Source organism: Rhinopithecus roxellana, chromosome 10 (genome assembly GCF_007565055.1).
Source record: "Rhinopithecus roxellana isolate Shanxi Qingling chromosome 10, ASM756505v1, whole genome shotgun sequence".
In the NCBI taxonomy this organism is placed as follows: domain Eukaryota; kingdom Metazoa; phylum Chordata; class Mammalia; order Primates; family Cercopithecidae; genus Rhinopithecus; species Rhinopithecus roxellana.
The window spans coordinates 82,067,851-82,090,497 of record NC_044558.1 but is presented as its reverse complement, the minus strand read 5'-3'; the positions used below and the strand labels follow the sequence as shown (position 1 = coordinate 82,090,497).

General features: G+C 50.1%; 1 protein-coding gene across 4 annotated transcripts in view; it reads right to left on the bottom strand.

The window, feature by feature from the left end:
* Positions 1–2,323: 2,323 nt before the first annotated feature.
* Positions 2,324–22,647, bottom strand: part of RILPL1 (Rab interacting lysosomal protein like 1) — a 63,072-nt gene continuing 42,748 nt past the window's right edge. The window contains exons 5-9 of one of the 4 annotated variants that reach the window (XM_010368396.2): positions 17,350–17,522; positions 15,920–16,012; positions 6,936–7,023; positions 6,639–6,662; positions 3,801–3,912 (exon numbers count right to left, since the gene is read on the bottom strand). In XM_010368396.2, coding sequence (XP_010366698.1) covers positions 6,660–6,662; positions 6,936–7,023; positions 15,920–16,012; positions 17,350–17,522 — 357 coding nt within the window. In that variant the 3' untranslated portion in view covers positions 3,801–3,912; positions 6,639–6,659. Of the gene's footprint in view, positions 3,913–6,638; positions 6,663–6,935; positions 7,024–15,919; positions 16,013–17,349; positions 17,523–22,647 lie in introns of all 4 variants that reach the window. The other 3 variants (XM_010368393.2, XM_010368395.2, XM_010368394.2) reach the window with 3 other exon arrangements.

The following is a 22,647-nucleotide window of genomic DNA, read 5'->3' as shown; positions in this document are numbered from 1 at the left end:
CCTCATGATCCACCGGCCTCAGCCTCCCAAAGTGCTGGGATTATAGGTATGAACCACCACTCCTGGCCATGAGAGCCACTGTCTTATGTACTTACATGGAGTTATTGCTAGAATTTTTTTCTTTTTTGAGGCAGGGTCTCACTCTGTCTCCCAGGCTGGAGTGCAGTGGTGTGATTACAGCTCACTGCAGCCTTGAACTCCTGGGCTCAAGGGATCCTCCTGTCTTAGCCTCCCAAGTAGCTGAGATCACAGGTGTGTACCACCACACCCACCTATTTTTTTAATTAATGTTTTGTAGAGATGGGTTATTGCTATATCACCTAGGTTAGTCTTTTTTTTTTTTTTTTTTTTTTTTTTGAGACGGAATCTCGCTCTGTCACCCAAGCTGGAGTGCACTGGCCAGATCTCAGCTCACTGCAAGCTCAGCCTCCTGGGTTCACGCCATTCTCCTGCCTCAGCCTCCTGAGTAGCTGGGACTACAGGCGCCCGCCACCTCGCCCGGCTAGTTTTTTGTATTTTTTAGTAGAGACGGGGTTTCACCGTGTTAGCCAGGATGGTCTCGATCTCCTGACCTTGTGATCTGCCCGCCTCGGCCTCCCAAAGTGCTGGGATTACAGGCTTGAGCCACCGCGCCCAGCAGCTAGGTTAGTCTTAAACTCCTGGGCTCAATTGATCCTCCCTACTTGACCTCCCAAAATGCGGGGATTATAGGTGTGACCCACTCACCTGGCCCTCTCTAGGATATTTCAAGTGGAAAAAAGAAAAGCACAGAATAGCATGTATATATTAGGCTGCCATTTAAATAAAAAGAAGGGCCAGATATGGTAGCTCATGTCTGTGGTCCCATCTGCTCGGGAGGCTGAGGCAGGAGGATTGCTTGAGGCCAGGAGTTTGGGACCAGCCTTGGTGACATAAGACCCTGTCCCTTAAGAGAAAAGGAAAGAAGGAATATATACACACATATACATATATATGTGCTTTTTGTTCTTGATTATTTTTTACATAATTGCATGTATAGGCCGGGCGCGGTGGCTCAAGCCTGTAATCCCAGCACTTTGGGAGGCCGAGACGGGTGGATCACGAGGTCAGGAGATCAAGACCATCCTGGCTAACATGATGAAACCCCGTCTCTACTAAAAATACAAAAAACTAGCCGGGCGACCTGGCGGGCGCCTGTAGTCCCAGCTACTCGGGAGGCTGAGGCAGGAGAATGGCGTGAACCCGGGAGGCGGAGCTTGCAGTGAGCTGAGATCTGGCCACTGCACTCCAGCCTGGCGACAGAGCGAGACTCCGTCTCAAAAAAAAAAAAAAAAAAAAAAAATTGCATGTATAAACTTTCTGATGGATTGATTTTTCCTTTGTCCTAATTATCTAACCTCTGATTTGCTCAAGAGCTGGATCTGCTGACTTACCAAAAAAGTGACATTTGGCTGGGCATGGTGGCTCACACCTGAATTCCCAGCACTTTGGGAGGCTGGGGTGTGAGGATCACTTGAGCCCAGGAGTTTGAGACCAGCTTGGGCAACAAAGTTAAGACCTTGTCTCTACAAAACATAACTAGCTGGGCATGGTGGTGCACATCATTAGTACCAGCTACTTGGGAGGCTGAGGTGGGAGGATTGCTTAGCTGTAATGACCTATGATAGCGCCACTGTACTCCAGCCTGGGTAATAGAGCAAGACCCTGTGTCCAAAAAAAAAAAAAAAAAAAAAAAAAAGGGCAGCCACAGTGGCTTACACCTGTAATCCCAGCACTTCAAGAGGCCAAGGCAGGTGGATCGCTTGAGGTCAGGAGTTTGAGACCATGAGACCAGCCTAGCCAACATGGTGAAACCCCATCTCTACTAAAAATAGAAAAATTAGTCAGGTATGGTGGCACACACATGTAGTCCCAGCTACTTGGGAGGCTGAGGCATGAGAATTGCTTGAACTCAAGAGGCGCAGGTTGCAGCGAGCGGAGATGGTGCCACTGTACTCTGGCTTGGGTGACAGAGCAAGACTCTATCTCAAAAAAAAAAAGGGGGGGGGGGACATTTAGTGTTTAGGAAAGATAACCAAGAAACTGGCAATTTTGGTTACCTGTTGGAAAGGCAACAAAGGTGGCCGGGGTGGGAGAGGAATTTATCAGTATACCTACTTCTATATTCTTTGAGAATAAATTCTAATAATTCTAATGGGCACTCAGGTTTGAAAACCACTGCTCTAACGCAGCAATAATTACCCTGTCTGATCTTTTTGTGTGTGTTTTTCAGCAATCTGGAAGCAGAATCCATTCTAAAATCTGCAAATTCACCTGATGGTTTCTTTTTTTTTTTTTTTTTTAAATGAAGTCTTGCTCTGTCGCTCAGGCTGGAGTACAATGGCACGATCTAGGCTCACTGCAACCTCTGCCTCCTAGGTTCAAGGGATTCTCCTGTCTCAGCCTCCTGAGTAAGCTGGGATTATAGGTGTGCGCCACCACACCTGGCTAAGTTTTTTGTATTTTTGTAGAGATGGGGTTTCACCATTTTGGCCAGGCTGGTCTTGAACTCCAGACCTCAAGTGACCCACCCAGCTCGGCCTCCCAAAGTGCTGGGATTACAGGCGTGAGCCACTGTGCCCGGCCTCACTGATGGTTTCTTAGCAAACTTCAGTAGAATGTTTAGAATGTGGCCCTGATAAACCTGAATGCTGGTAGGAGGTGCTACCTCGCTCAATCTATGAGCACCCAGCCCTGTGCCCTGGATGCTTGGCAGGTGGAGAGAAAGACAGTGTTATGTGGGCAAGCCTCCAACTCACCAGTTGCAGCAGAGCATCTGGCTCTCTGTCTGCTGCTGTAGCCCTGTGAGTCAGTCAGACGTGTGGTCCCCAAGTCAGCTTCCCACCTAGCACCCTTGTTCTGCTACAGCTCCCCCACCTGCCCTCCTGCATTGCCTAGGATCCCACGCTCCACTTTCAATCTGCTATGGTATGTTTGTCGTCTTCTTTGCAGGGGACTAAGTATATGACTTAATGAATCCTAAAAGGAAAAAAAAGATGTCAGGAAAAAAAAGGCACACAAGAAATGTTGCAACATCTCATCCTTAGCAACTTTGTTTGGTTAGTACTGCATAACTCACAGCAGATTCCAAGGCACCTGCCTTGAACATTGCTACATGCTCTAGGCATTATCAGGAATGCAGCCAGGGTGCCTGCAAAGTTGTCTCCAGTTTCTGCGTAGGAGGACCATCATCCATATTGTCTGTGGCTTTGTGTCTGAGTTGGGCTACTGAGCCTGTGACTTCAGACCCCTTGTCTGCCTGATGGATACATTCTGTTTAAGACGCTGCCATCACAATTTCATGAATGTAACTAATGAAGATCTAGCCCTTCCATGCCTCCTGCTGAACTATGTCACCTGTGATAATAACACCTCTCCACATAGCATTTTATACAAAGCAAGTCAAACAGCAATGATAGTGGCAAGTGATGTATTTGGCTTAAAGAAGCTTGTGTTACTGAAGTTAACGCAGAAGTCTGGCCTCCGTCTGTGGGATTATTAAATATATATCCTATGGAATCAGAGTCGTCTATTAGAAACAGTGATAGCCCTGGGTATAAATAAACATTTCTTTAGAGTTTGGCGTCAGTTTTTCAATGTCCATCCTCAAATCAGTCAGTCTGTTTGATGGGTCGTTTTCCGGGTGCGCCTGCACCGAGAGGCTTGAGGCAGCAACGACCCTGGGCTGCGGTTCGGCTGCAGGCGCTGGTGGCGGGCAGTCCAGGTTGGAGGGTGGAGATGAGCCAAGGTCACAGGTGCTGCAGGGCTTCCTGTCCTTGCTCTGTGTAACCGTCATCACGGTGGGTGTTTGCCCACTGTCCAAAGGACTCCTGGATGTGCACGTTTCTCTGCGTGTTGGCCAGGCGCTTCTTATCTCGGGAGAAGAAGCTAAACCTTTGGAAGGGAAAGCAAACACAGAAATGAGAACTGACCCTTTGCTGTGCACGTCACATTTTTTGCAGTGCCGGAGACAAACAGCAGCAAACTCAGAAGAGAGCAAATCAATTCAAGGTGTGAAAGACACAGTCGGGGGTGCAGGTCAAAGTTATTCTAAGAAAGCAGCGGGGTATTCTGCGTGTCATTTGGACACGGTACCTTGGAGGTCACGCGGTATGGTCAAGGCATGCATGTTGATGTGATGTGTGAGGTGCCCTCCACCTTAGCCGCTACGGAGGATTTATCCCGTTACCAGTGGAAATCAAAAGCTACTGAAACAAATCATGGGTTTCTTTAATTACTGTAATGATGCAGAGGAAAGAAAACTTGAAAGCCATGTGGAATATACGATGATTCTGTTGTAAACAGATGCGTATTTCTAATTTCAATAGTTCTGTATTTGTTTAATGTCAGGAAACTGTGGCCCAGAGTTCATGGACATTACTGCTCAGGATGAGGCTAAAGGAGGTATTTAAAAAAATGAGACAATAAAAAATATATTATGGGCTGGGCGCAGTGGCTCACGCCTGTAATCCCAGCACTTTGGGAGGTCGAGGCAGGCAGATCACTTGAGGTCAGGAGTTTGAGACCAGCCTGGCCAACATGGTGACACCCTGTCTCTACTAAAAATGCAAAAATTATTCAGGCGTGGTGCTCATGCCTGTAATCCCAGCTACTTGGGAGGCTGAGGCAGGAGAATCGCTTGAATCTGGGAGGCGGAGGTTCCAGTGAGACAAGATCATGCCGCTGCACTCCAGCCTGGGCAACAGAATGAGACTCTGTCTAAAAAAAAAAAAGAAATATATATATATATATATATGTGTGTGTGTGTGTGTATATATATGTAAAACGTGGTATGCATGGTTCTCTGATACAAAATTTGGGAAACATCAATTTGCACTTTCAAAAATGGATTTAATGGTAAAAGCCTTTAGACTGTATCACTGTAACCAGCTACAGAGCCACAGTTAGTCTGGCCTCAGACTTTAACTGAGGTAGACCAATAGGTCTTTTTAAAAGAGCTGTGACTGTTGCATATTGATCAGAGCGAGCCATCAGGAACTTTCGGATGCCTGAAAGTTGAAGGCAGAAGTCACAAGCATACTTGAGTTTGTTACTGTAGAAAAAAGAAAGAAAGAAAAAAGAAAAAAAAGTCACACGCAAAAACCTTGCAAGGTAGTCCATTTATTTTATTTTATTATTTTTGAGATGGGGTTTCGCTCTCTTTGCCCAGGCTGGAGTGCAATGGTACGATCACGGCTCACTGCAACCTCCGCCACCCCGGTTCAAGCGATTCTCCTGCCTCAGCCTCCTGAGTAGCTGGGATTACAAGCACCCGCCACCACACCTGGCTAAGTTTTTGTATTTTTAGTAGAGATGGGGTTTCGCCATGCTGGCCAGGGTGGTCTCAAACTCCTGACCTCAGGTGATCCACCTGCCTCGGCCTCCCAAAGTGCTGGAATTACAGGCGTGAGCCACTGCGCCCGGCCAAAGTATCCATTTAAAACAAGGTCTGCTTTGAGGTCATGTAAACGAACTAGGACCCTCCCTGGTCAGTGAACCTGAAATTGGCCTACCTTGAGGAATTCCCAAAAGCTCTTCCTGAAACTGTCCTTTGATACTACCAGGATCTACTAAGATTCATTCTGTTGTCATCAAGTTCTACTTTTTTTTTTTTTTTTTTTTTTTGAGATGGAGTCTCGCTTTGTCGTCCAGGCTGCAATGCAGTGGCTTGATCTCAGTTCACCGTAACCATTGCCTCCCGAGTTCAAGCGATTCTCCTGCCACAGCCTCCCAAGCAGCTGGGATTACAGGTGCACACCACCGCCCCAGCTAATTTTTTTGTATTTTTAGTAGAGATGAGTTTCACCGTGTTGGTCAGGCTGGTGTCAAACTCCTGACCGCAAATGATCCACCTGCCTCGGCCTCCCAAAGTGGGTGCTGTGATTACAGGCATGAGCTGTTGAGCCCAGCCGTCACCAACGCCTGGGATTACAGGCGTTCGCCACTATGTGAATGATGGCTCTGAACTTGGTAAGAGATATCATATAATAGCTATGTTATGTTTCCTGGGAGGCAAGAATAGGAACAAAGCCACTGTGAAATCAAAGCTTCAGATAAACTATTTTTGATTGCCTCTGTTTGCTGGTTGCTAATGTTGCAGCCTGTAGAGTTTAGTTTTAATCACATCTGGGTGAAAATGATTTCACTCTTCTATGGTTACTGGATCCTACAATCACTTTCTACCAGAAATAAACTGATCTTTCATTGCAAAGCTACAGCAAGCCAAGTTTATCTGATGAAACTCTCCCTAGCAACTAAGATGCCTTTTCTCTATGACAGGTAAGTGTGCTGGTGAATGAAGGCATGATTCTCACACCGGGTTATTTGTGAGCTCTTTCCATAGGGTAATCCAGGCAATTAGCTGGCCAAAAATACAGCAGCAACACATCACGATTATGCTTCACCTCTCCCTGACTCAGGTAAGCAGGAAGGCCACTTAGCACTTCCGACAGACAGAATCAAAACACTGGTCCCCTCCTCTGCCTTTCTTTTTAAAACAAGATCAAATGGCTGACTTGAAGATGGCTTGGAAAACAAAGCAGTTTAGAAAGCTACAGGGTGAACATCAAAAACACAGGGTTAGTGTCACTCGGGGACCGCAGTGGGCGTTGATTACTGACCCGTCACTTAAAGGACCTTCTTTACTGGATCATGGGCAAGGTGGTTTTAGAACAGAAACAGAAGAGACAAAAAGAATGATCGGTAACAGAGCCGAGAATTCTGAGGCTTCGCTCGAGTAGACTGAGCACAGCCATGGCACAGCTGAAATCACACTCAACATCCACTTCAAATGGAGCACACAGGTGATGGCCATGCAGCTTAAGTGGCCAGGGGGGACAGGTCAGCCCCAGCAGTAGCCGAAGCAGACATTCCAAGGGCATAGCTCAAACAAAACCCAAAACACACACAGTGCCTACAAGGGAAACAAGTCGTCGGACAGGCTGCAGTGTGGGGTCATCTATTATCAGTCCAGCTGCTACCATAGGCATTATGGCTGTAAAGATCCTGGTTAGAGAAGTACAGATAGACACAGAGAAGATAAAAACAGCGGAGGCATGAAAAAGAAACACTTCACAGACACCAGTGGAAGGGTTTGATTAGGGTCTAAGATGGGGGTTGAATTGTGTCCTCTGTCTCTAAATTCACTTAAATTTTCTTTCTTTCTTTTTTTTTTATGAGATGGACTCTCACTGTCTCATCCAGGCTGGAGTGTGGTGGCGCAATCTCAGCTCACTGCAACCTCCTCCTCCTGGGTTCAAGCAATTCTCCTGCCTTAGCCTCCCAAGTGGCTAGGGATTACAGGTGTTTGCCACCACGCCCAGCTAATTTTTGTATTTTTGGTAGAGACAGGGTGTTACCATGTTGGCCAAGCTGGTCTTGAACTCCTGACCTCAGGTGATCTGCCAGTCTCAGCCTCCCAAAGTCTGGGATTACAGGTGTGAGCCACCGTACCTGGCTATTTCTAAAAAAAATTTTTCGAGGCTGGGCGTGGTGGCCCACGCCTGTAATCCCAGCACTTTGGGAGGCTGAGGAGGGCGGATCACCTGAGGTTGGGAGTGCAAGACCAACCAGATCAACATGGAGAAACCTCGTCTCTACTAAAAATACAAAATTAGCCGGGTGTGGTGGCGCACGCCTGTAATCCCAGCTACTCAGGAGGCTAAGGCAGAAGAATTGAACCTGGGAGGTGGAAGTTGTGGTGAGCTGAGATCACACCATTGCACTCCAGCCTGGGCAACAAGAGCAGAACTCCATCTAAAAAAAAAAAAAAAACAAAACAAAAAGGCCAGGCGCCGTGGCTCAAGCCTGTAATCCCAGCACTTTGGGAGGCCGAGACGGGCGGATCACGAGGTCAGGAGATCGAGACCATCGTGGCTAACATGGTGAAACCCCATCTCTACTAAAAAATACAAAAAACTAGCCCGGCGAGGTGGCGGGCGCCTGTAGTCCCAGCTACTCCGGAGGCTGAGGCAGGAGAATGGCATAAACCCGGGAGGCGGAGCTTGCAGTGAGCTGAGATCCGGCCACTGCACTCCAGCTCGGGCGACACAGAGCAAGACTCTGTCTCAAAAAAAAAAAAAAAAAAGAAAGAAAGAAAGAAAGAAATAGGGTCGTTACAAATGTAACTAGTTAAGATGAGGTTATCCTGGAGTAGGGTGGGTTCTAATCCAGTATGACTGGTATTCTTATAAAAGGGGGATATCTGGACAGAGATAGCACGTGAGGAAGGTGGAAGTGGATATTGAGGTAAGGCTTCTGCAGGCCGAGGACTGCCAATGACCGCCAGCAGCCACCAGAAATGGAGAGAGGTGTGGGGCAGATTCTCCCTTACAGTCCGCAGAAGGAGCTGGCCCTGCTGATGCCTTCATCACGGCCTTCTGGCCTCCGGAAGTGGGAGGCAATACCTGACTGTCGTTGAAGCCCCTGAGTCTGCAGTACTTTGTTACAGCAGCTCTAGAAACTGATGCAGTATATGACAGCCAGCAAGGGACGACAGAGTGGCTCCCCGGGGCTAAAATGCAGGGCTGTGTGTGGGGAACGAAGAAGGCAAAACACGCCTTGGGAGGTGGTGGTGATGCCCTGGCAAGGGGGCCTTTCAGTGTCCTCCTGAACTGCGATGAGCTGCAGGCACCATGACCCTAAGCGCCAGGAGAGAACTAGGAGAGACCGTGAGGCAGAGAGGGGCCAGGCAGGACAAGGGCTCAGGCAGAGCCTGCAGAATCATCAGATATTCTGGTCCAAGCCCACAGTAAATAAATGCTCATCTGTTCCTCAGCTGGGCAGAGGAAATGAAGATGAAACGCCAACCATGCCACTAGAGCTTATTTTGAAAAGCTATACTTTTTTAAAAAAAGTTGGTTGGGGCCGGGCGTGGTGGCTCAAGCCTGTAATCCCAGCACTTTGGGAGGCCGAGACGGGCGGATCACGAGGTCAGGAGATCAAGACCATCCCGGCTAACACGGTGAAACCCCGTCTCTACTAAAAAATAGAAAAAAACCAGCCGGGCGAGGTGGCTCAAGCCTGTAATCCCAGCACTTTGGGAGGCCGAGACGGGCGGATCACGAGGTCAGGAGATCAAGACTATCTTGGCTAACATGGTGAAACCCCGTCTCTACTAAAAAACACAAAAAACTAGCCGGGAGAGGTGGCGGGCGCCTGTAGTCCCAGCTACTCGGGAGGCTGAGGCAGGAGAATGGCGTAAACCCAGGAGGCGAAGCTTGCTGTGAACTGAGATCCAGCCACTGCACTCCAGCCTGGGCGACACAGCGAGACTCCGTCTCAAAAAAAAAAAAAAAATTGGTTGGATAAAGATAAAATAATTATCTCAAATGAGGTTTGGAGATGCTCCAGGTGTTTGGATCACCTCTGATGTGCTTCACAGAGTAGCTGGGAATTGGTGTCTTGTCTTGTCTTGTCTTGTCTTTTTTTTTTTTTTTTGAGACAGAGTCTCGCTTTGTCACCCAGGCTGGAGTGCAGTGGCACAATCTCTGCTCACTGCAACCTCCACCTCCTGGGTTCAAGTGATTCTCCTGCCTCAGCCTCCCGAGTGGCTGGGACTACAGGTGTGCGCCACCCTGCTGGGCTAATTTTTGTATTTTTAGTAGAGATGGGGTTTCCCTGTGTTGGCCAGGCTGGTCTTGAACTCCTGGCATCAAGTCATCCCCCCACCTCGGCCTCCCAAAGTGTTGGGATTACAGGCATGAGCCACCGCGCCCGGCCCTGTCTGTGTCTTGCTGGGCTCACTGAGTGGGCAGCCCCTTCCCTTACTATTCCAGGGGCTGCCTCCTCTAGAGGTACAGCAATTTCCATAAACACATTGACTTGTTTTGGCCCGAAGTTTGTCTTGAATACCCTGTAGCTGGTTTTAACTCCCCACTCCCCGCCAAATATTTCTGGAAGACTCAAACCAAATGAACAGTGGCATTTCAGGCAGTGTAATGGGCGGCTGTGAAGAAGCTATTCCTGGGCTGGAACGAGGGGGTGGTGGGTGGGAGGACAGGGATAGAATGCACTGTCATGGCTACCCTTGGACACCTGGGCGGCCACCCACTCCAAAGCCAACCTTTCCGGTCCTCGAGGCCAGTTCCCATCCCTTGCTTCTCCGGCCCCCTCTACCTCCACCTGTCTTCTTATCTCCCAATCAGCCCCTGGCCCCTGCCCTGCAAAAGGCAGCTGTGTGCGTTGATGGGACCATGACTGAGAGGCAGGGACCACACAAAGGGGGGCACTGGTGCCTGGCGTTCACTGGGGACGAGGCTGAAGTCACTCCAGCACTCCCTCGTGACCTTCCTGGGCAGTGCCAGCCTGGCCTCTCTGGCCAGCAGCTGCTCAATCACAAACTATTCTTGGAACATCTTCGGGGCACACTGTTTTGACTGGCAGCAGGAGTTTCTGGTTCCCTCATCCGGTTCAGTCTAGAAATGTGAAGTCTGACGCCTGTGACTCATGGTGCACTGTGCAGACAAGGGGCCACCACCAGGGACTCGGGGAGGAGAAGCGGGAAAACGGTGGGGGGTGGTGTGGGAGCAGAAAAGGCATGCGTTCAAATCTGAAGACAGCCTTCCCAACAGTTTGATCTAAATGAGGTCAGTGGGCTTCTCTGGGCCTCAGTTCCCTCATCTGAGAAATGGGGATAATTATCCCAGCTCTGGGTCCCCAACAGGATGGAAGATACCTTAGTTCGAGTGCTCTAAGCTGCCGAGGCCCCTGAACCCTCCTTGGCTGCTATGAATTGCTGCAGGAGGAGGGGTGGGATAAATAAGTTAACAATGTGAAGCAGAGCTGAAGAGCCGCCCTGAGCGACCGCATGGCTGATACTCCCTGGACGAAGGGCAGGAAGAGACCCGGCAGACCAGGTGGGTGCAGGAGGACTGAAGGATGGGAGGATGCTCAGAACCGCCTCGGAAACTGTCATTTCCCGCCCCAGCCCAGGGAAGTCTGTCCCTGCCCAGGCTCCTCCCAGCCTCTGGGCTCACAGACCACTACTGGTATAGCTTCCAGCCAGCAGTAGAGGTGGACAAAGGCGACCAGTGTCCGGCCTGCACTGGTCAAAAGCCCTTTGTGCCAGATTGCTCTCCCAGTTATCCCCCAGCAAGTGGGGCTGCCACGGGACTGGTCACCCGCACCCTGTGGCTGGGAGGTTCTGGTCTCACTCTCTTGTCTTTCTCTTGGGCTCCCTGATTCCAGCTGCTGTCCATGCCAGGCTCAGAGCCCCACATTTTCCTGAGCAACCAGAAGCCAACCTAAGTGGGGAAGAGTTCTGAAAACAGGGCCCCAGGGTCCTTTCTGGAACAATCTGGAAAAGAAGGACAGACACCACAGCCTATTCAGTTGTGGGCAGAAGAACTAGTGGAAAGATTCGCTGGCTAATTCTGATGACTTTCCTCTGGATTTCACCCAATACAAAATGTGCAAAGCCAACTTAATTGTCTGTTTAGAGAAAGAGGCCCAGAGTAGAAAATTACAGTTAGAAAAACTTGGCTCTGGAAGGAATTTTTAGAATTACATCTGACTGTGGGTGCTGGAGGCTCTGAATCCTGCACATTGGAAGTGAAAGTGAAGGTGCTAGAAAGGCTGAGTCTTTTTTTTTTTTTTTTTGAGATGGGGTCTCGCTCTGTTGTCCAGGCTTGAATGCAGTGGTGTGATCTCGGCGCACTGCAACCTCCTCCTCTGGAGTTCAAGCAATTTTCCTGCCTCAGTCTCCTGAGTAGCTGAGATTACAGGCATCCGCCACCACACCTGGCTAATTTTTTTGTACTTTTAGTAGAGACGGGGGTTTCACCATGTTGGTCACACTGGTCTCAAACTCCTGACCTTGTGATCCACCTGCCTCAGCCTCCCACAGTGCTGGGATTACAGATGTGAGCCACTGGGCCTAACCTGAAAGGCTAATTCTTAATGACCTGGGAACAAATGGCTGAAGGATGCAGAACAGAAGTCCCTTGGTCTCCCCCTCCCTCAGCCCATGCAGAGACTATCTGGGCTCATGAAGCTTCTTGCAGTTTCTCCAGGCCTGAAACTCAAAGTTGTAGCTATCAAAGCCTACAAGATAGATTCTGCTCTTTCTCACATAGGAGTGGGGCTGGCGAGTGAGTCGGAGTTTAAGCAAAGCCAGTCCCATTTCCTAACAAGCACTGGATGAGAAACTTTTCCTGGCACTAAGTACTGCACAGAATCAAGACTGAAGGGGCTTCCTCCTCCCAAGGTGAGGCTACCTCCTCCCAAGGAGTGTCTGTCTAGCACTCTGATCTTGCTTGGGGACCTGTCCCTTCCCCTACTTTCAGGCCACATGAACTAGAAAAGTGCTCTGAGCCTCAGGGGTGAGAAGGAGTCACAGACCTGGACAATCAACATGCTGTCCTGTGATTGGGTTAGGGACAGTCATGTGACCCAGCTGGAGCCAATGGGACTCATTTCTGTGACTGATGGAAATCTTGGGAACAGAGAATCTGCACTGGAGTTTCAGACGGAAGAAAATGAAACCTGGCTGGGTGCGGTGGCTCGTTCCTGTAATCCCAGCACTCGGGGAGGCTGAGGCGGGTGGATCACCTGAGGTCAGGAGTTCGAGAGACCAGCCTGGCCAACATGCAGAAACCCCGTCTCTACTAAAATTACAAAAATTAGCCGGACGTAGAGGCAGATGCCTGCAATCCCAGCTACTTGGGAGGCTGAGGCAGAAGAGAACTGCTTGAACCTGGGAGGCAGAGGCTGCAGTGAGCTGAGATTGTGCCACTGCACTCCAGCCTCAGCAATGGAGTGAGACTCCGTCTCAAAAAAAAAAAAAGAAAAGAAAAATGAAACTTGAGCCAAGGGCTGCCATGCTGCCATTCTCAGGCTGGAAAGGACACCCAAGAATGGTGCCCACAGACGAAAACCAAGTCAGGGGTGGAGGAAACAAGGCCTGGATCCAGCTGAGCCCCACGCTGTGGCAAGTTGGAACTTTTAGTTCCTTAGCCAAATTTGTTTTCTTCTTTTTTTCTTTTTTCTTTTTTTTTTTTGAGACGGAGTTTCACTCTTGTTGCCCAAGCTGGAGTGCAGTGGTACGATCCTGGCTCACAGCAACCTCTGTCTCCCAGGTTCAAGTGATTCTCCTGCCTCAGCCTCCCAAGTAGCTGGGATTACAGGCGCATGCCACCGTGCCTGGCTAATTTTTTTATTTTTAGTGGAGATGGGGTTTCTCCATATTGGTCAGGCTGGTCTCGAACTCCCGACCTCAGTTGATCCACTCGCCTCGGCCTCCCAAATTGCTGGGATTACAGGCGTGAGCCACCGAACCTGGCCCCAAATTTGTTTTGTTTTCTGTTTTTGAGACGGAGTCTCACTCTGTCGCTCAAGCTGGAGTGCAATGGCACAAACTCAGCTCACTGCAACCTCCCTCTCCCGGGTTCAAGCAATTTTCCTGCCTCAGCCTCCTGAGTAGCTGGGACTACAGGCATGTGACCGCCATGCCCAACCACACCCAGCTAATTTTTGTAGTTTTAGTAGAAATGGGGTTTCACCATGTTGGTCAGGATGGTCTTGAACTCCTGACTTCATGATCCACCCACCTAGGCCTCCCAAAATGCTGGGATTACAGGCGTAAGCCACGGCGCCTGGCCTCCAAATTCATTTTCTTAGGTCACTTTGAGTTGAGTTTCAATTGCAAATGGAAGGTTACTACTGAATCCATGATCTAAATGGTGTTGGGATCTAGAGGAAGCTTTTCTGGCACCATGCTTCTTCCCTAGGAAATGTTCATCTCTAACCAGAACTGGGGCCACACTCCCTCCCCAATGTATCAGGGACCTGGGGCCAAACTCCTAAGCAGCCTGAATGAAGCTGGAGGGGAGTCATGTACCAGCCTGTACTCTCTAGGAATATCGGGCCAATTTAAAATTTTTTTGTAGAGACAGGGTCTCACTATGTGGCCCAGGTTGGTCTCAAACTCCTGGCCTCAAGTGATCCTCTTGCCTTGGCCTCTCAGAGTGCTGGGATTACAGATGTGAGCTGCCATGCCCAGCCAAGGGCAAGGCATCATTTTCTTTCTTTTTTATCACTCTCTCTTTTCTTACCCTTTTTTTTGTGTGTGTGTGTGACAGGGTTTCACTCTGTCACCCTAGTTGGAGTGCAGTAGTACAATCTTGGCTCACTGAAGCCTCGACCTCCTGGGATCAAGCAATCCTCCCACTTCAGTCTCCTGAGTAGCTGGGACCACAAGTGCATGTAGAGAGGTGGTTTCACCGTGTTGCCCAGGTTGGTCTTGAACTCCTGAACTCAAGTGATCCTCCCACCTCTGCCTCCCAAAGTGCTGAGATTATAGGTGTGAGCCACTGCACCCAGCCCCAAGGGCACCAATTTCTAAGAGGAGAGGGCCCAGCAGTGACAAACCCGCACGGTTCTGCATTGTCAACTCACAGGGCAAGAACTAACCAAAAATTTCCAAACATAACTGGATTTTAAAGGTTGGGGCATATGGGTAACACTCCGCTTCTTCTCCCTACACAATCCATCTGGCTTTCCAACCCACACGCCCTGTTTTCACAAAGTTTCTTCTGGGTTTTGGAGGAAAGAACTGAAGCCTCTTCTGTACTAAGCCTTGGATAGACTGGAAGGCAGGCCCAGAGCCTAGAAGACCCTCTCAGGGGAGAGAATGCAGCTCCAACACCGCAGGCACAAGGCTGTCTTGCAAAGAGCTCACAGCGTGGGCTCTGGGGCCAGGCTACCTGGGTTTGAGCCCTGGCTCTGCCTCTTCTGAGCTGAATGACCCTAGGCTGGCGCCTCCATTTCCTTAACTATAAAATGGAAATGATGATGCCTCCACCTCACAACACCATGCTGAGGGCTCAGGGAGATATTCTGTGGGAACAGGACCCAGCGCGTGTTAGCTTCTTAGTAGATACTGTCTAACGAGACCAGAGGTGTTAACCCTGTATCTGAAGAGCCTTGGGGGTCCATGAACCTCCTGAAATTGACACAAATTTTACAGATTTCTCTGGGGGAAATTTCAGGAGGTTTTTTTTTTTTTTTTTTTTTTTTTTGAGACAGAGTCTCGCTCTGCTGCCCAGGCTGGAGTGCAGTGGCTGGATCTCAGCTCACTACAAGCTCCGCCTCCCGGGTTTACACCATTCTCCTGCCTCAGCCTCCCGAGTAGGTGGGACCATAGGCGCCCGCCACCTCGCCCGGCTAGTTTTTTGTATTTTTTTAGTAGAGACGGGGTTTCACCGTGTTAGCCAGGATGGTCTCGATCTCCTGACCTCGTGATCCACCCGTCTCGGCCTCCCAAAGTGCTGGGATTACAGGCTTGAATTTCAGGAGGTTTTATCAGAAACTCAAAGGAATCTGTTGATGCCAAGAACCAAGAACCACTGAAGTAGCTTAAAGTCTAGTTGAGGGCAGGGACTAGGTCACTCTCTTTTGGGGGTTCTCCTGAAGGCCTGACTCTGCATGCATAATGCAGTAACCCATGCTTAATGGACAGAGGGCTACACAGATGAGTCATCAGAGAACTGCATAGATGGGGTGGACCCAGGGCCACTCGACATCTCAAGAGCTGAGGTCTCAAGCTTAAAATGCACAAACCACCCTCTACCTCCCTACCCTTATTTCCTGTCCTCAAAGGCCTAGAGATGCACCCCACCCCCCGAAACACACTCAAGCAAGCTCCTGAGTATCAGCCACTGGCCCAAGCCTCTCTCCTCTCACCTCCCGCACTCCCCAAACTTCTCTGCCCAGAGACCCCCCGGAGGAACTCAGCATTCGGGAAGGGAGATGAACTCAAAAAGTCAGAGGCCAGGCCAGACGTCTCAGCAGGATGTGGTTAGTGACAAGCCTGGCCCTGGGAGCAGGTGCCAAGGAGGAAAAGTCAAAGGACACGTGAACCGCCAGGTCAGCCGAGCGCAGAAGCCGGCAGCGCATCACTTACAGTCGCTTGATGCCCGACTCCGGCTGGGGGGACGTCCTCGGGTGGGCAATGGGTGGGGGTTGGGGTATTCGATTTTCCTCTTCCATTTCTTCACTGGAAGGAGATGACAGGCATGAGATAAAAAAGTCAAAAGTTCCTTGAAAACTGGAACATTCCAAAAGAGAACTGTCTGAGGGTCTGAGAGGGTGCACGCTTTTTAGGGGACCCGCATCTATATTTCCAGTTTATTCTGAAGAGTCCAGCCAAATAGAACCACTCCCCGTTTCCTGTCTTTACACAGGCTTCCCTGTCTCTACACCTCTGTGGTTTCTTCTACCCAGAATATACCCGTCACCCCTCAACATCTCCCATATCTAAATACTACCCTATCCCTCCAGGAAGGCCCAGTTCAAATGCTGCCTCCTCCAGGAGGCCTTCCAATTTCCACCCCATCTACAAACCAGATCTCTGCCACTCTCCCATCTTTTTTTTTTTTTTTGAGACAGGGTCTCATTCTATTGCCCAGGCTGGAGTGCAGTGGTACAAACATAGCTCACTGCAGCCTTGACCCTGGGCTGAAATGATCCTCCTGCTTCAGCCTCCCAAGTGGCTGGGACTACAGGGTGAGCCACCACACCTGGCTAATTTTTCAAAATTTTTGTGTAGAGATGGGGGTCCCACTACGTTGCCCAGGCTGGTTTTGAGCTCCTGGGTTCAAGTGATCCGCCTGCCTTGGCCTCGCAAAGTGCTGGGGTGACAGGCGTGAGCCACTGCGCCCCGCCTCTCCCATCTTTGAACATCCAGTGTACAGTCAGTAAACCTTTCAATAAAAATGTGTGGTATTATATTTTTTATGCATCTCTGATCTTCCCCACTGGAGCAGCGACCACCTCTGGTGCATGGGTCCTTCCTTCCAGCTTCCTATTCAACAGATATTTGTTGTGCACCTACTATGTGCCAAGCTCCATTCTAAGTACTGGGAACTTAGCCATGGACAAGATAAATAAGACTTCTGGTCTCATGTTGCTTGTGGTCTCATGTGGAAACCAACAATAAAACAAGCATGAGAGTGAACAGGATAATGTAGGAGGTGAAAAGGGTCACAAAGACAGTAACACCGGGGCCGGGTTTTATTCATTCATTCATTTAAAAAAGAGATGAGGTCTCGCTTTGTTGCCCAGGCTCATCTCGAATACCTGGGCTCAAGCCATCTTTCCGCCTCAGCCTCCCAAAATACTGGAATTAAAGGTGTGAGCCCCGGTGCCTGGCCTGGGCCCAGGAGTTTCAGAAAGGGGTTGTGAGCTTGTATGTAAGTTCTTTAGGCCAGAGAGGGTACCCAAAAAAGACACTGATGAAATGCTTATCTTCCGGGGGTAAGAAGGTAACTGTACAGAAACTGGCTAACCTCAGGAAGGAGCCAGCTTGGGCCGCCCAGCCCCAGGGACACTTGCCTCTTGTAGTAAGCCAGCTCCTCCTGCAATAAGAACACCTTGGACTTGAGCTCGTTCCTCTCGTGCAGCACATCCCGCAGCTCCTGCAGGGTGAACCGGGGGCGGTTGGGGTCCTTGAGCTCCATAGCCACCTTCTCTGTGTCGGAGATGCTCTCCTCTCCAACCGGCTCTGTCTGGAGGAGGCAGAGATGCTGCTAATGAATTCTTGGCAGCCACTGCCGGCACCCACTCTCTATCCTGAAGGAGCCCGAATTCTCCCCCTCCCCGGGCGCCAGCAGCCTGCGGAGGGTGCTATTTTCAGCACTCGCGGGCGGCCCCTGCTCACGTTCTGTACAGTTTCCCTCTGGAGGTGGAAACCAGCGGCCACCTGTTCATTGTTCGCCTTCCCAATAGCCGAACCCACGGACCCCGCACCTCCCCACTTGACTCGGGGTTTCATTACAAACACGACAAGGCATCCAGGGAGGAGCTGTCACACCTCCCCTGCCCCCACCCTCGTACATCTGCTGCTTCCCCTTCCAGGCCTCCTTTCATCTCCTTACTAAGACCACTGCTAATTTGGCCAGAGTGGCTGGAATCTCAGCCCACACACAATTCTCCATTCCTTTTTCATTTGACAGTAAGTCATATCCAGTTTCCCTGTTGTTACGGGCCTTCTGGTTAAGTCCTTTCCTCCCCAGTGGCTTTGGGTATCTGGAGTTCAGTGGAAGCCCGACGGGGGTGCACACTCAGCCATTTCTCTGTGATGCAGGTGACAGACAGATCCCAGCATCATGCTAAGTCACCTGCCCAGGTCACACCCACACCCACCCTCTCACCTTCTTGCACAGGAAGGGAGTCTTTTTAAAAAAACGTGGTAAAATATACATAATCTACAATTTACCATTTGAACCTTTTAAAGTGAACAATTTGGAGGTGGCATTTAGTATACTCGCATGTCACACAACCACCGCCTCTGTCCAGTTCTAGAACATTTTCTTCACACCAAAAGGAAAACCAGTACTTATTATTATTTTATTTTTTTCTGAAATGGAGTTTCACTCTGTCACCCAGGCTGGAGTGCAGTGGCATGATCTCAGCTCACTGCAACCTCCACCTCTTGGGTTCAAGCGATTCTTATGCCTCAGCCTCCCAAGCAGCTGGGATTACAGGTGTGCACGCCACACCAGGCAAATTATTTTTTTTTGAGGTGGAATCTCACTCTGTCACCCAGGCTGGAGTGCAGAGGCACGATCTCAGCTCACGGCAAACTCCGCCTCCCAGGTTCAAGCCATCCTTCTACCTCAGCCTCCCAAGTAGCTGAGTTTACAGGCGCCTGCCATTATGCCTGGCTAATTTTTGTATTTTTAGTAGAGACAGGGTTTCACCATGTTAGCCAGACTGGTCTTGAACCCCTGACCTCAAGTGATCCACCCACCTTGGCCTCCCAAAGTGCTGGGATTACAGGCATGAGCCACCGCACCCGGCTGAAAACCTGTACTTATGAAGCAGTCACTCTCTACTTCCTTATCCTGAGCCCTTGGCAAATGCCAATGTATTTTCTATGGACTGCCTACCGTGGACATTTCCCAGAAACAGAATCATACACTAAGCGGCCTTTTGTGCCTGGTTCCTTTCACTTAGCATGGTGTTTCCAAGGTTCATTCATGTTGCAGCACACACTAGCACTTCACTCTTTTTTTTTTTTTTTCTGTGAGATGGCATCTCACTCTGTCACCCAGGCTGGAGTGCAATGGCATGATCTCAGCTCACTCCAACCTGTGCCTCCTAGGTTCAAGCGATTCTTCCGCCTCGGCTTCCTGAGTAGCTGGGATTACAAGCACCTGCCATCATGCCTGGGCTAATTTTTGTATTTTTGTAGAGAGAGGGTTTCACCATGTTGGTCAGGCTAGTCTTGAACTCCCAGCCTCAGGGGATCCACTCGCCTCAGCCTCCCAAAGTGCTGGGATTACAGGGGTGAGCCACCATGCCGGCTCACTTCACTCTTTTTTTTTTTTTTGAGACCGAGTCTTGCTCTGTTGCACAGGCTGGATGGAGTACAGTGGCACGATCTCGGCTCACTGCAAGATCCGCCTCCTGGGTTCACACCATTCTCCTGCCTCAGCCTTCCTAGTAGCTGGGACTACAGGCGCCGGCCACCACGCCCAGCTAATTTTTTGTATTTTTAGTAGCGACAGGTTTCACCGTGTTAGCCAGGATGATCTCAATCTCCTGACCTCGTGATTCACCCGCCTCGGCCTCCCAAAGTGCTGGGATCACAGGCGTGAGCCACCGCGCCGGCTCACTTCACTCCTTTTGATGGCTGGACCACGTTCCACTGTACAGACATGCCACAGTGTGTTTATCCGTTCTGCAGTTGATGGACATCTGGGTGGTTTCCACTCTTCGGCTAATGTGAACAGCAATGCTCAGAAGTTTATCAGTGTGGACACCTGTTTTCAGTTCTTCTGGGTGTTTACCTGGGAGTGGGACTGCTGGGTCATAGGCTAAGTTTGTGTGTAACTGGCTGAGGAACTGTCAAACCGTTTCCCACAGCAGCTGCTCTATTTTACAGCAATGCACAAGGGTTCCAATTTCTCTACATTCTTGCCAACAGTTATTTTCCTTTTTTTTTTTAATCACAAGGAAGCTTTTGCAAGTCAGCCAGTCAATCTACAGGTGGCCCACACTCTCAAGGTAATGGAGCGTCCCCAACACTCCTAAGCCACCAATGTCCCATGACCAACCAGGAGTGGACAGAGGTCAGGACAGCAGCGAAAAAGCTCCAGAACGGGGAAAGGGAGAGGGAAATAGACGTCCCTCCCCACCTCAAGAAAAACTCCATAGGCCTGGCACCATGGCTCACACTTGTTAATTCTAGCACTTTGGGAGGCTGAGGCAGGAGGATCACTAGAGCCCAGGAGTTTCAGACCAGCCTGGGCAACACAGCAAGACCTCATGTCTACAAAATAGAAAAGAAAGAAGATTAGCTGGGCATGGTGGCTTGCCCCTGTAGTCCCAGTTACATTGGAGGCTGAGGCATGAGGATCGCCTGAGCCCAGGAAGTGGAGGCTGCAGTGAGCCGAGATTGTGCCACTGCACTTAAGGCAGTGTCTCCAACGAAGTGAGACCCTGTCTCAAAAAAACAAAACAAAACAAACAAAAAAAACCCATAGCAGCACAGGGAGAAGGGGACTAACTCCAGCCTGGATGTGCCCTGGACAGGAGGCTGAGGGATTCCAGAAGGCAGAGCTGAGATGCTTCACACCCTGGGGGAGGCTGGAACCGGCTGTTCTGGGAAAGGACGTGTGAAAGGAGACACCACCCACTGCTGGGGCACTTCAGGTGACAGCAGAGCCATGCAGCAAGCCCAGGTGGGGGGAGCAAGCTGATGCTGCCCAGCCTTGGGGTCGGAGTCAGCACGGGGCAACAGAAGAGGGGCCTCTATGCAGCGGGAAGCTGAAATCTGGCCCCGCCGCTGTCGCAAGCTGTGGGCAGCTGAGGGGCCTCTTCCCACCCAAGAACAAGGGGAGGAAATGTTGGAGGATTTAATTTCCAAAGAAAGTATTCTAGGCGTCTGCTGATACCACAATTTAGGCAGGCTGTGTCCTCAGAGGACATCTTCAACGTCCGATCTCCTCTGCAGCGCCTCCAGGGATGCTCTGGAACCACCCGGCAGCCATACACTCCATGTCTCCACCCAAGACCACATAGAGCAGGCGACGGATACGCGGCCAGCATTCAACCGCACCAGTTCTCCTCTTTCCCTGGCCCAGCTTTACTAAGGAGCAACCCTGGACATCTAGTTAGCCAACGCTTACTGAGCGCTAACTTTGTGCCTTGCCAGCCACAAAGCTCAGCCCTGGGAACAGAGTCAGACAGATGGGGCTGAACAGAAGAAACACATAAATAGAAACTTATGGCCAGGTGCGGTGGCTCAACACCTGCAATCCCAGTACTTTGGGAGGCTGAGGCAGGCGGATCACCTGAAGTCAGGAGTTCGAGACCGGCCTGGACAACATGGTGAAACACTATCCCTACTGAAAATACAAAAATTAGCCAGGCAGCCGGGCGCGGTGGCTCATGCCTGTAATCTCAGCACTTTGGGAGGCCGAGGCGGGCAGATCACGAGGTCAGGAGTTCAAGACCAGCCTGGCCAATATGGTGAAACCCCATCTTTACTAAAGAAATACAAAAATTAGCCAGTCGTGATGGCACGAGCCTGTAGTCCCAGCTACTCTGGAGGTTGAGGCAGGAGAATCACTTGGACCTGGGAGGCTGAGGTTGCAGTGAGCCAAGATCGCGCCACTGCACTCTAGCGTGGGCGACAGAGTGAGACTTTGTCTCAAAAAAAAAAAAAAAAAAAAAGAGCCAGGCGTGCTGGTGGGCATCTGTAATGCCAGCTACTTGGGAAGCTGAGGCAGCAGTATCGCTTGAACCCAGGAGGTGGAGGTTGCAGTGAGCCAAGGTCATGCCATTGCACTCCAGCCTGGGCGACAAGAGCAAAACTGTCTCAAGAAAAAAAAAAAAAAGAAGAAAGAAAGAAACAAACAAACTTACAAGGTAGCCTAATAAAAGAGGTGCACCACCGGGCGCGACGGCTCACGCCTGTAATCCCAGCACTTTGGGAAGCTGAGGTGGGTGAACCACAAAGTCAGGAGATCAAGACCAGTCTGCCCTACATGGTGAAACCCCGTCTCTACTAAAAAATACAAAAATTAGTCAGGCGTAGTGGTGGGCACCTGTAATCCCAGCTACTCGGGAGGCTGAGGCAGGAGAATTGCTTGAACCCCGGAGACGGAGATTGCAGTGAGGTGACATGGTGCCACTGCACTCCAGCCTGCGCGACAGAGTTAGACTCTGTCTCAAAAAAAAGAAAAGAAAAAAAAAAAAGGAAAAAAAAAGGTGCACAGACACCAAATCTAACTGGAGAGAATCAGGGAAGATGTTAATCAGATGTGGTCTCTATGCATGGAGTCTTGAAGAATGTGTAGGAGTTCACCAGGAACTCTGGGCATTAGTGGTATAGACCAGAGGTTGCTTGCAAACTAAGTTCTTAGAACATCCCAGTGCTGCTGGCCCACATTTTGTTTGGCCCTCACTGTGTTCTAAAACTCTGTTGAATTAGCTGCCAACTCTTTCAGATCAGATTTCATCTTGAAGTTTGTGTTTTGGGCTTCCTGTGGAAAGTGCACTGGAAGATCAGGCCCCACTGGCAACGCCAGGCTGTTTCTGAGCAGCAGCTGCTCCCTTTTCCATCCCCTTTCTCCTTCTCCTGCCTGGACCCCACAGGCAGCAGTGGCCCCCGCTGTGGACCTG